General features: G+C 40.3%; 1 protein-coding gene across 9 annotated transcripts in view; it reads left to right on the top strand.

The window, feature by feature from the left end:
- Positions 1-13,675, top strand: part of TEX2 (testis expressed 2) — a 59,311-nt gene that overhangs the window by 30,382 nt on the left and 15,254 nt on the right. For 5 of the 9 annotated variants that reach the window (XM_075719738.1, XM_075719740.1, XM_075719735.1 and 2 more), the window contains 4 exons: positions 5,727-5,927; positions 7,574-7,910; positions 9,067-9,335; positions 12,157-12,306. In XM_075719738.1, coding sequence (XP_075575853.1) covers positions 5,727-5,927; positions 7,574-7,910; positions 9,067-9,335; positions 12,157-12,306 — 957 coding nt within the window. The remainder of the gene's footprint in view (positions 1-5,726; positions 5,928-7,573; positions 7,911-9,066; positions 9,336-12,156; positions 12,307-13,675) is intronic. The other 4 variants (XM_075719737.1, XM_075719741.1, XM_075719742.1 and 1 more) reach the window with 1 other exon arrangement.

Genomic DNA, 13,675 nt, shown 5'->3' with positions numbered 1-13,675 from the left:
TTATTCCCCCCTTATACAACTATTTTCTGTTTGCGTCTGTCAAAATGAACACTGCACAGTTTAGATCCTCTGAAAAATGAGATAAAGATTTATTCTGTAACAAAAGTCACGTGAATATAGGAAAATCAAACTTGATGCTCCTGCATAAAGATGTTCTCTTCAGGACTTGTTGGTCTTGTATTCTGGCCTGAACCGCTTTTGTGCCGTTATGATAAATGCTGTGAGTAAGATCCCTTTATGGTGCTCTAGGAGCTGGGATTCTGCCAAGCTGCTGTCAAGCTATTTTTGTACAAGTACGTGTGCATTCTCCCCCATGTAAATACTGGCTGAGAAGTTTGCATTTCCCTGGTTTCAAGAACTAGTGGAAAATTCCCCTCAGCGATTGCCAAAATACCTGAACATTAATTTTGTCTCCCCCCAAATTGTTCCTTTGCAATGTGAAAGAATAAAATGCTGTTGTGCTGGTTAGTGTGTGCTTCTGTAGATTGCTGTACTTATTTCACTCAAATGCCTTTGGTATTGGAGAGAGAACACCCCCCCAAACAGAAAATGCACACAACCCCCGTGCTTCTTCAGTGTATGTTTTCTTATCTTTTTATTCCCTTAGTCTTCGGTTGTCTAGCTTCCTTTTCCTTTTTTTTTCTCTGCCCACATTTTTTTTTCTTCTTCTTTAATGCATTAGTCTTTTCTAACTTCCTTATTGGCCTTCTCAAGTGTGCATTCCCTTGTGTTGTGCTGGCTGATACAGAAGGTTTTAAGTAGCAGCTAAAATGGAAATGATAAATTTACCCTTCCCATTAGAAAGAACTTTTATGAGAAGACCGTGTTGGCAGTGCCTGCTGGAGAAGTGAAGCTTTTTGAGCCACGGCTGTACAGAAAGACGGGGCCTTTTACCAGCACGCTGTCCCTGAATATCACCAGAGGGATTTCATGTCTGATAGTGGCCTCTGGCAGACAAATGTGTTTTCCAGTTAAGGTGACGGTTACTTCTGCCCACCTTAGAGCTTTTTTGTGTCTTTAGATTCTGTGTCAAAAAAGCTCAAAAAACTGCATTACACTTTTCCTCATTTATCAGGCAAAATACTATCGAAGTATTATAAAATAGTGGTAATAAGAGGGATACTAATACAATTAGTGTGATTCGAGTGATCAACAGTCTTTCAAGAATTTTGGTGCTGGAGCATTTGATTACATCATTTAATGATAATGGATATTAACCAATCTGTTAATATCGCTAAGGAACTGTGGGGGCAGTTTAATCCAGATTTGGGCTTGTATTGTGAAGTTGACGTGCTGAGTCTTTTATTTATGTATTTGAAAATATTATAGAAGTAATGATTTTTATTTATTTTCACTTGCAGATGTGGCCTGTGCCCCTAACCCTCTGGGTCCTTCATAAGGATCTTTTGCAGTTCCCCCCATCTCCCGTCTTAGGTTAAGGTGTAACGTGCCTGAGATCTTAAACTAACATTAAAAAGTTGATACTCTATGGGGCCTGACTCTGCAGTTCTTACTCGCATGAATTACTCTGTTGAACTGCAGTTGGAATAAAAAATTTGCAGCCCAGAGTTGTGAAAGAGGAAAAGTAAACCGGGGCGGGCCTTCTGAAGCCGTTCTGTGCAAGTGCTTGTGTCGCACGGAGCCGTGCGTTCCCCGGCGGGCCGGGTTGGCCGACAGCACGGCCGTGGCGGAGGTGGCAGGTGACGTGCTGCGCTCGAAAGCCGGGTCGGTCTCTGCTGGCTGACAGACAGGCCAGACCCTGTTAGCGCATGTAGGGCTTTTTGAGTAGTAACTGTGACCTTTGCCATAAAAGCCATGCTGCCCAATACTCTAACCAGATGCTTTTTCAGGTTACCAAGCTGCTGGTATGGTACTTTCTCCTAAGTTCAGCTGTGAATTCAGAGCAACTGCTGACCTTTATAAACAGAGATCACAGGATCAGTGTAAATGGCAAGCAGCTGCAGAGTAGCAGATGACTGTGGTCATTGTCCTCCCTGAATTACTAAATTTCTTATTTTAACAACTTCGCTGGTACGAAAAAGACCCATCATACAGTCACTTCTCTGCTAAACAAGGAAATCCATTGTTGTTTCAGTAGTTTGGGAAAATTCATCTGTTGCTAGCACGTTAAGGTAACATAACTTCTCTGTTTAGATGCATTGCAAAAAAAAAGTTTCCGTAGGCTGTGAATCTTTTGTTCCAAACTGTTTTTCCAAAGAGAGGGGCGGAGGTAGTTCTGCTAAAATTGTTCTTAAAATGCAGGAGCTTTGGAATGAATTCTGGAGTGTCTTGGATAACCTTCTCAAAAATGGTTTTCATGCTAGATGAAACAATTTACAGAAATGAAATTGCTGAAGTGAGAAGGCAGATGGTGGTGTTTCCCGCTTTAACACTGTTAGATATATGGGGGGAAAAACTCCTGCAGCTGGCACACATTTTCAGATTCATTAATAGAGTGAAGAATCATCATTTGGTGAAGTATTAACATTGCACTTTCAGCCATGCAATGTTTCTCTCTGTTACAAAATAACTTGAGAGTGCAAAAAGAAAACAGTGCGTCCTTAGGAAACTAAAAACTTATGTACGAGGAGGGTTTGTAGTAATGCAGTATGGTGCCTCTTTCATCCTGACTGTTGGCTAGGTACTGTCTGAAAACAAGCCCCCAAATATTTGAATTTAAAATTCTGTATCTCTTGTTTTTTGGGCTTTGCCTCAAATACATGAAGCAACCAATCTCTTCCTTGTATAGAAATCGCTAGGTAGGCTGCTGTTTTAGGCAGGAAATGTATTTACCTTCTGTCAGTTGTACATTTTGAAAGTTCAGTACCTTAGGCAGCTGGAAATCATTAAAAGTCTTAGACAGGTTCTTCAGTCGCTAATAAGCTGATGGCTGTGCATTTGCACTTCTGTTGGGTTTGTTAACGTCCAGTGAGCAGGGGAGGCGGCAGCAAGGGGTTTAAGAATTGTGTGTTTGGCAGATTATACAGTTAATTCATTTGTTTGAAGTGGAAAGCCTGGGTGCATGGCAGGGCTCAGAAGAGCAGATGGGACTTAACAAGGCTCACGAATGCTGAAAGAGAAGTGGGACTATGTAAACTGAGGAAGCAGAGATTCTGTTTTGTTTATTTTTGCCCTTTAAATGCAGTGTGTCTTGCTGCTGCAAGAAGGTCATGATCTTCAAAAGAGCCTCTCTTCTGCTGTTTAGTTGTGTAGGGTAAGGAAATCTGGCAGAAAGGCTGGTGCTGGCACTGTTAAAGAAAAAACAGGATAGGAAAGGTGCTGCTCTAGTGGATGACATACTGGATGGATTCAGACCCCTGTGCTACCAGAGGTTCACTGGACTTGCTTAAGTCACCTAACGTAGGCTGTGTCTTGTGCCTTTTTGTCACAGATGTGGCTGTGGCATCTCAGTACGTGCTGGAGGGATAAAATTAAACATGACTGTAAGGGTGTTGGGTAACAGTCATATAGCTGCTGAGAAGGTGTAGCAAAGTTTGCACATCTGATGCGTGTCCCAAGGTGTTCATGTCATCTCAACTCTCAGCTTTTCATCTTTGAAGCTGTGTTCATGGATTTTTACTTCTCACTATGGTACATGGCAGTCAAGAGAATGATGTGTAAATCACACGTTGTTTTCATTGCTGCATGTCCTCTGATCAGCTCAAGTGCTGGTGTCACAAAACTCCAGCCAGTTCCATCTCGAGCAGGATGTTAAGGAAACTTCAAGTGTACTCTGACCTTCCTTCTTGGGTACCACAAATACCCAGATGTTTCCAACCCTCCTACTAAAAATAATATCATAGCTTATTACAGTTACGAAAGGGCTCGTGTGGCTAAGCTTCATATAAAGATCCACTTTCCGAGTATCCCTTTCTCTTTGTGCCAGCTTGTATGGTCTTCTGCTGAACCGCCTTGCAGGAGAAGGCAATAAACTTTTGAAGCAGCAAATTTTCATCTGTACATGCCTGGCTGCAGGCTCCAGACTTCGGTGTCTGAGCTAGAAATAGCTCGGAGATCTGATCGGGGGGCAGGACGGAGTCTCTCCAGAGATCTGTGGGCCGTATGGATATTCCAGTTCTGCACAGAGTGAATGGCTTATGGTGGCTTTAGGCAACTTGCGTGATGTCCTTGTGCTTCAGTAAGTCCAGCTGGAGTTCCTGGCTGAAATTTAATTGCTGTCTGCTCAAAGATGTCTTGGCTTAACAGTTTCTAGGAAGGAAATGGGATGTGTTCAAACATACATGAGCCCTGCTGTGCAGAACCTCGATGGTTTATAGAAAACTTCCTCATGCATTGTATTTCCTATATGGTAGTTGTATGTAACCCAGGGTAAGCAAAAAACGCAAACACAAAGCTTCTTCAAAGAGCATGTGTTGGTATAGATATTTCTGTTAATAAAAGAGGTAGTCTGCTTTGGAACTGAGCAAAGATGAATGACTTAATCTTTCCTGAACATAAAAGAAATGCTAATTTATCTAGGTTTTTCTGGGTTTATAGTGAAAATGGAGCTAGATGTTGGAGTAAGCAAAACATAGATGTCACTGTTACTATGGCACCTAAGAAAGTGTATGCTGTCTACTTCAAGAAATTATATGGCATTGAAGCAAATGAGCTTTAAAATAAATTTTACGTTTCTATGTGTGGGTGGAAACTTCTTTAAGTTAAAATGTTGCAGAAATTTCTGGGGTCTTTTGCATAAGGTAGTTACAACTTTTTTGTTTTGAAGAATACTAGGGATGCTCGTTCAGCTCTCCCCACTTCCCAGCAGCAGATGCTCTCCCCCCTACTATACTCACCTAGGTATTTATAGAGATGCCATTTTGCTTTACGTTCTAGGGTACGTCTGTTTAGGTCCATCTCCTTTGCTTTCTGTTGTCATTAATGAATATTAAGTATGCTGAATTAAGGTTTTGATGTGCAGGTAGCAGTACTTAGCAAAGTATGTTGTAGGGCAGGTTAAGAGAAGGAGAACTTGTCCTCCTTAAATGAGTATTCTGGCTTGTCTTCTGCCCCATCTATCATCTTTCATTTTCTGTAAGCGGATGTTAGAGAAGAGGAGTAACATCACCCCCATGGTTAGACTCAGCACGTATGGGCTTGTGACAGCAGGGCCGGTTGGTTTGTTTTCCGTTTCTTTCACTGCACAGAAACAAATGAAATGTAACCCCCATGTGTATGACTCCTGTGTTGTAAGTGAGCAGTTACACAACATGTTAAATGGTGTTAAACGGGGATGGTGTGTTAAAACAAACTCCATTGTGGTCTTCCGCTCCTTAATCGTTGGTGATTAAAATGTCAGTGCTGGCTATCAGCAGACAGGCTGTTTGCTCTGCCTTGACTGTTGGTTATGAAAATGTCCGTGCTTGTTGGAAGCAGACGGGCTGCTCTGCAGCATGCCCTCACTGGCTGCCTTGTGGCTCTTCCCAGCAAGCCTGCCTCTGCAGACCTCGCAGCGCTTCATGGAGCTGGGCTGGAAGAGCGCTGTGCTACATATACAGAATTATTTACTCAGAAAAACAAATCGTCTGCTTGGGATACAGTCCTCATCTCATGCTCTGTCAGTTTGGTGCTACCTCATTTAGGGCGTTTACTGCTTTGTTGTATTTGTACAGTAAGTTGACATAACTTTGGCAAAAGCTTGGATAGTTATTTAAAACTTTGATGTATGTGCTGTACTTGGTTTTCCAGCAGCTTAAGAGCCTGTTAACAAGTGTTTTCTTCTCTAGGGATGGATGAATGAAATTTATAATTATGATCCAGAAACATACCATGCTACATTGACTCACTCTGTGTATGTACGACTCGAAGGAAGCACCTTAAGACTTTCAAAACCCAATAAAAATATTTCTAGAAGGGCTGTGTACAATGAGCCAAAGCCTGAAGTCACGTATGTCAGCCAGAAAATTTATGAACTTACAGAGAGCAAGGTGAGTGTGCCTTACTTAGATTTGATTTTAATAAAGAATACTTTGAAACTTTTTTTTTTAAATTTTGACTTTTTTTTTCACTCCCCTAGTTTCGTGTGCTGTCATTATGTAAACAAAACCGTTGTGACTAGATTGCAAAAGATTGTGCTGGGGAGGAAGATTGAGCAGGATTTAGAAAAAAATTACATACTTACACAGTAAAGGAAAAGGGTGATTTTTCCTGTCAGTTCAAAGCAGAAGTTAACACATGGGAGTTTAGAGAATTGTTCCCCGTACATTAGATTACTGCGTGGCTGTTCTGAAGCTTACACCAAAATGCATAGTCTGGTGGTTGTCTCTGTCCCAAGGCAGTTCAGAAAAACATTTGCATTTCACTTGAAGGGGGAGCATACATTGTATATGGATGTAAAACGGGAGAGCAAGAGGTGGCTGGAGCAGACACGACTTGCTGTTGGTACCCACCGTCTGGGGAAGGAGATTGGGATTTTTGCAGTTGGAAGAGTGCATCAAGAATAATGCTGGGACAGTTTTCCTACATGTTATTTGCCTCCCTCAAATCTGTGCAGAGTTGCCATGTGACGTTGATTCCATTGGCGTTGTATTAAGTAATACATTGATACCCCATTATTAAAAGAATGGGGTTTTTTTTGATGTGCTGCATCAATAGAGCACCTTGGCAGTACGGATGTAGGAGGAAACTATGCTTCAATTGACTGTGGGAGTTGAAGGGAGAGAGGGGCCGAGGCGACAGTGAGGAAAACCTCCCTTTGTTTCCCTGAATCAGTATGGAAAAGGAGCTTGCTGTCAGCTCTGCTTTCCATTAAAAGACAATGGTGAAAAAGATAAAGCAGAAACCTAGATTCTTGCCTATTGCAGACTTGTTTTCCCATATTGAAGACAAGCAAAGCTATCACATGCTACCAGAGCACTTGACTGACAACTGTTCTCCACGGTATCTTAGAAAAAATTCCAGTACTTCCTCCTCCCCCCACCCTTAATTGGTTGCGAAAGTGCTGGGTGCCCTGAATATTGTAAGGAAAGTACGGCTATTCTCCAAGGTACTTACCACAGTTTTTGGAGAATGCGGGTAAATTCAGTCTTATTATTCTTCTCATCACTTGCATTGTCTCAATTCTCTCTGAATATACTGGATTTAGAACATAATTTATAAATAACGGAATAAAATCACTTTTATTCCTTGATTCTTACATACTTGATGTAACAATTGCCAACTTCAAACATTCGGTCTCATGAGGTGGGCCTGAAAAGTTGAGTTTTAAAACTCAGTTTAGATTCTCATTACCTACCCCCTGGTCACAGAAATAAGGTTATTGTTTTTTCTACTTTTTCTGCATAACTATGAGAATAAGATCTTTTAAATTAAAACTGAGTTTCTCCACATGATTGTAGAAGTCTAAGCTACTTGAATGGTCCTTGTTTTAATTCCAAGGCTATGGCTCACCAAAGACCTAGTGACAGCAGTGGATTGGACAACAACTAGCTAGAAGTTAAGAGCCAGTTAAACCCAGTAGATCCAATGTAGGATCTGTATCTCTCGTGTTCCTGTGTTCTTTAGGTGACTACAGAAACACATAGAAGATACAACTGAAAAATAAGTTAAATTAACCCTTTCATATTTCCTTCAGATTTCTCTGGTTCCTAAGAGTCTGGCACGAAAACGGATTTGGAATAAGAAGTATCCTATTTGCATTGAACTTGCTAGACAGGATGACTTTATGGCTAAGGCCCAGACTGATAAAGAGAATACAGAGGAAAAGTTATCTGCTGAAAAAGTGGACTTGAACAATGAAGAATCCAAGAAACCTCAGGATGGAGCAAAGTACGCTAGCCAAAAGGATCAAGTGCTTTATCTCTTTGGAAGGACAGGTAGGGAGAAGGAGGAGTGGTTCAGAAGGTTCCTTCTCGCATCCAAGCTGAAGTCTGAAGCAAAGAAGCTATCCAGTTTCTGTGGGAGCAAGCCAGGTACGCAAATTTTGAATTCTAGTAAAAGCGTCTATTAAAAGAAACAAACCAAAGTTATGTTTTCCCAGGGTAGTTATAGCAACTGTGGAGCCATAGTGATCTTTACAGACAAATAATACTAAAGACACTCTTCTGCTCCTTATCTTGGCCTCTCATTCCCACCTTTCCACCCTGCCTTTTCCTCTCTTGGCTATATACTTGGCTATATGCCCTGAACTATTCTTACTATTTTTAGACTGTTTTATGTGAATACACTATTTTTCAGTGACTGTAACAACTCTTGTGATTTTTGTTAGGATTAATTGTTCAATCCTTTTTTTTCCTCTCTATACTGTTGGAACTGATGTTGATATTTGCAGTATTAGACTCAGTCCTCTTATTTACCCGTTCTTTCTCCTCCATTCTTCCTTCTACTCCAGCCTCCTGTAAAGACTAAAGAGCTTTCTCACGGGTTAATGTCACAAGCAAACGCATTTCTGTGTTTAGAGAAAAAGTCCTGTGCTAATATATATATATCTGAACCAACAAACATGTTAGTCTACAGTATTGATCAAATGTTTGAAATATTAATTTAAAACCATCCTCTGATATAATTTTAAATCTGAATGACTCATGCTTTTCTGTCTTTATTCTGAGAAGCTTTTTAAAAATTGGTTAACATCATTATTTCTGGCACATAACTTCTTAAAATGCAAATGCAAAATTAATGGCTAATTAAAATTCTCATAGTGACATGCTTTTGACAGTCCTTTTTAATTGTAACAGCCTATAATTAAATTTAAAAAAAAAAAAAAAGTTTAGTTATAGGTACGTTTTAATCACCTGACTTCAATTGTAGGCATTCCCCAGCAGGGCTGTTGGGAACTCTGCCATATGTTATACATATGTGAGTGTCCGTATTTAAATATGCTATTGATCAGCTGAGTTTTCCAGTCCCACATCCTGCTGAGTGCTGAATCATACCAAATATTGACTAATTTGGGCTTAGGACCACCTAAGCGCACAGTAGTGGAATTTACTTTTACCCTTCAAAATGAGAAAGCACTACTCTGGTCTTTTTTCAGAATAAATTATATCTGCAAGCTAATTTTGTTCCTTTAAGTGTTTGATCATACGCTCTGCTATTTGACTGTCAGGTTCCGTTTCTGTTAAACAGGTATTATTCCTTTTAATTTAGGGATCTTGCCAACACACAGTAGAACCGATAGTCAATCTGGAGTTCTCACACACAGCCGAAGCAGCAGCAAGGGAAGTGCAGAAGAAATTGCATCCCAGCCAAAGCACAAGGATCTGGCTGGCCATGTGCGGCAGAAAATGCTTCTGGACTACAATATTTATATGGCAAAGTGTGTTCCACATGAAAAGAAAAGCCCTTCAGGTAGTCCAGTCCTCAGTGCAGATAGCAGCCCTACAGCTGTGAAAAAGGTAATACTTTTCCCCTGAAAGATGCATCAGAGGTGGTGATATCTTGTTAACTACTACTTTAAAAGCTAGTTATGTAGAAAGAAAAGTTACTTTCTTTAACCACAGGTTGGACCTAAACTTTTTATAAAGTCAGTGTGGGTTTTCATGCTTGCCAGTTCCCTGTTAACTGCAGTTTCTTCTTAATGTAACATACAGGTTTTTCATGGAATCATAGAATCGTTTAGGTTGGAAAAGTCCTTTAAGATCATCCAGTCCAACCATTAACCTACACTACCAAGTCCACCACTAAACCAATTAAGGGTAGAGTAGTAATTTCACATTTCCTGGCTTGGTGGCTGGATTATTTTTAATGAAAGTAAAAGCTAGGAATCATTAAGGTTGGAAAGCATCTCTAAGATCATCAGTCCAACCATCAACCCAACACCACCATGCCCACTAAACCATGTCCCAAAGTGCCACCTCTGCCCGTTTTTTGAACAGTTCCAGGGATGGTGACTCCACCACCTCTCTGGGCAGCCTGTTCCAATGCTTGACTACTCTTTCCGTGAAGAATTTTTTCCTAATACCCAATCTTTTCATTGATTTTGTTTGATTTCTTATCTCCCAAGAACATCGGTGTTTTTTCTGGCTTTTGTAGTGTCTTGTACCTAAAAGATTGTACAGCTGAAGGCAATATGGCTGTAGATTTTCTTGTGTGTCCTAAAAACCATTGGTCCCAAGAGATTTTGCATCTTATGCTTAAGATTAAAACAAACAAACAAAATCTAACAAAATTCCACAAACCTCACTTCCCGATAATAGTAGAAAGTTAAATTTTTCTGTGTATATTCTAAAGTAGATTGAACTAAAAGCATATTTTTGAGGTCCTGGCTTGTTGAAATGATTTAAGTGGAATTTTTAGTACTTGGTAGTAAAATTGATCTTCATTTTCTGCTGATTGTGGGGGAGGTAAGGGCCTTCTACCGTTCCTGAATGCCTCTGCGCACCTGATTGGGACAGAATTGTCATATAACACAAGTATAAGTTGGATGCTGTTTGTACTAGTCTTTCAGTGCAGATATTACACCATAAAATCTGTTTTCAGCCCCACATTTGGCATCACTCATGCACTCTGGAAGCAGTGCTTTTTGTCCTGGACCTGAGAACTGTTTTTCTGTTGCATGTTTTGGAAAATGCTGAACCTCTTCAGTTCTTCTCAAGAATCATGTCCTGGCCCTGTTGCCATGAATAGGGCTAGGAATTTGCCTTTAGTGTGTACCTGATGGTGCTCTGCCTGTGGCTTTAACGACAGCGGGACAGTTTTTACTGCAGTATACCTGCTGCTGGGGTTGATTGGGGGACAGAAATGGAATTGGCTCTTGTTTAGACTACAGTTTGATTTGGACAGCCTTGCTCAAAAAGACGTAAGGCATGGATGGATGGATGGATTGTACGGTTTCTATTTTTTAAATGTCTTTTAAAGCAATACTAAATGGCTGATGTGTTAGTATTGTGTAGTACATAGCAGTGTAATAGTGAACAATGTCTATAGCTCCGACTAATCCTTTGGCCTCTTGGACTGCATTTGAATCACTCTTAATAAGCAGAACCTTAATATTAAGTATGACACTCTTAATAAATGGATCCTTAATGTGAAGTACAATCACTATTCATTTAAAAGATGTAATTTGTGTCATGCGTCTCGGTTGCCAGACTTGCATACAATGTCCAGAAAGGAGTAGGAGGCCATGGTATAACATAGGAATAAACACACCTTGTGTTCCCCCAGGAAGAAGGATATTCCAGCCTCCGACAACCCCTGAAGCAGCGATGAATTTGCTGCTGAATCTGGCACATGTCAGAAATCATTCTATAAATAGATCAACAGCGCTGGCAGGAAACTTGCGTCACAGCAGAAGCTACTAACCCAGCAATTCTGCCTGCATGAGGCTGCAGCCATTGGGAGCAGTCATTGCCAAGAAATGGTGTTCAGAACTGTAGCATCTACCTGACTGCTCTTAGAAAGCACTGCTTTTCTGCTGGCTTCAGGATTTCTGCCTGTAATGATGAAAGGCAAATTCTCCTTTCATTGCAGGCAGTTGAGAGATGTTAAGTATGTTATCTTTCCTTCATGGTTCCTCCTGGTTTTAATGAAATACATGGTAGCATGTACACACCCAAAATTATTTCAGCTGCCTTTGCTTTCATGTCTATAGTCAGTGATGCAACATCTGAACATATATCTCCAAGTGCTTGAGACCAAGACATAATCCTCTTGGACTGTAAACAAAACCTTTAATGCAACAGAAGGAACAATATGGTTTCCTGAATCATATATACAAACACTGGAAAGAAGAATTAGTTTCCCTGTACTGCATTTGTTTATCATCTATTGGTGATGTTCCTGAACTGGATTTAAGGATGTAAGATTGGGTCTTACTTTCCTATTTTTTGATAAAACAAAAGAAGAGTAGGGTAGCTGTTCTTCTAGATCCTAATGGGAAGAGAGAGAGTCTCTACTACAGACACGTTTCTAAGCCTGCCCACCCAGGTCTTACCTGCTTTTTCTGCCAGAGGTTAAGTTACATACAACTTTCTCATTTCATTACGGGAAGTGAATCTCTGTCTATGCGGTCTCATTCATTCTGTTGCATGTCAGGAGGATGACAAGCAAGCTCATGTCAGGCCAGCTGATGCAGTTGTAAAGTTGCAATCTGTGCTGAGCATTTAGTGTTCTTAGCTAACCCGGCCTGTAACACTGAACTTCCCAGTGTAAATGAGGCCTTTTCTGACCTTAGTTTATAGAATTTATAGAGCTGAATAACCTGCTCTGTGTTTTCAGTTACCAGATGCCCATGTGGAAGCTGAAGAAGAAGAACAGGAGGCCTGGGTGAATGCTTTGCTTGGAAGAATATTTTGGGATTTTTTAGGAGAAAAGTATTGGTCTGATCTAGTGTCAAAGAAGATCCAAATGAAACTTAGCAAAATAAAGGTAATCTGGAGACTTGCACTGCATATTCCTAATGGAGGAAAACAAACACATAATCTTCGAGTTTTAGAACAGTAGAAGAAATGCTTATTTCACACTTGTATGTAGAAGACAAGTAAATGAATGTGATGCAGAGTTCCAGTTCAGCTTTGCTATCCATTTCACAGTAGGATCTCAAACATGTTAACTTTGCTGCTTCAGTTTCAAATGAACTACAGCTGGATTAACTATTTGTGTCTGTGACATTTTTATGTAAAAAGTAGAAGAATTATTGTATTTGCTTTAGGGATAAATAGAACTGCTTATAAGTTATGAAATATGCTTTGGGAAATAGTAGATTGCCTTTAAGATGGAGGAGGTCAGGGAACCACAGTTCTAATGTGTTCCTATTAACTTCAGACGTACACTGCTTGCAGGAGAGCTCAGTGGGAGTAACAGTCGGGGAAAGAGCTGTCTGTGGTGTGATGGGACATAATTGTGCATCAACTGCCTAAGCTCAAAGGGTGAAGGGAGGAGGCATGCTTTTGAATGACTTCTGGGTCTTCCCTTTGCATTCTGTAACTTCTGAACAGCGGCCGTTAATCACAGGGCTGTTTAGCTCCTGATGTTTGGGGAGGAGTTTTCCTGTTCCTAAAGGCAAAGGAAGATGTACTCTTGCTGACAAAAGCTCTGAAATTTAGCTGCCAGCACCAGCTGTGAGATAGCATTGCTCGTGCTTTGGGAAGCAAGCAGTAACCTAATTCTGCCCTGGCTGTTTCCACAATTGTGACAGCAGGGTACCCAAACATCTCATTGGAAACAGTTTAAGTGGAAAGACTGGCAATGGGGGATGGATGTATTTTTGATAGATTAAAGCACTGTCTGCTCACAGAAGAGAGAATTTCTATCAATTAGAAATACTTACAGTAAATAGATACCCAAATCATCGTGATTCTGTGCCTCTATTATCCTAAAATTATGATACATATTTAAAAGCTAATGTGCTATGAAAGAATTTGCCGAAGATAAAAATAGCTGAGACTTGATATAACTGCAACTATAAAATATGTGACTGAATTTAAAATCCAAAGAAGTCTTTGATTTTTATTCACAGTAAAATAGGATTTACTCTTCATTCTTGAGCTTTTTACATCCTTTGACTAAAAGCATGCTGGAGGTTTAAGGTCAGCATCTGAACCTCAGCATAGTTTTAAAAACATTCCAAGTTCAGATGCTGAATGTCTCCCTAAAATACTGTTTTGAAACTGATAACTGTGAAATCCTAGAATTGAAAGAAATTTGTGTAATCGTGTTCTTTCACTGGTGGCTTTTCAGCTCAATCCATTCCTTAAGTTTAATGACCTTTCTTCTCTCAGGGAACAATGATGTTTAG

This window comes from Pelecanus crispus, chromosome 12 (genome assembly GCF_030463565.1).
Source record: "Pelecanus crispus isolate bPelCri1 chromosome 12, bPelCri1.pri, whole genome shotgun sequence".
Lineage (NCBI taxonomy): Eukaryota > Metazoa > Chordata > Aves > Pelecaniformes > Pelecanidae > Pelecanus > Pelecanus crispus.
The sequence above is the reverse complement of the archived record's forward strand: the minus strand, read 5'-3'. Positions and strand labels throughout refer to the sequence as shown.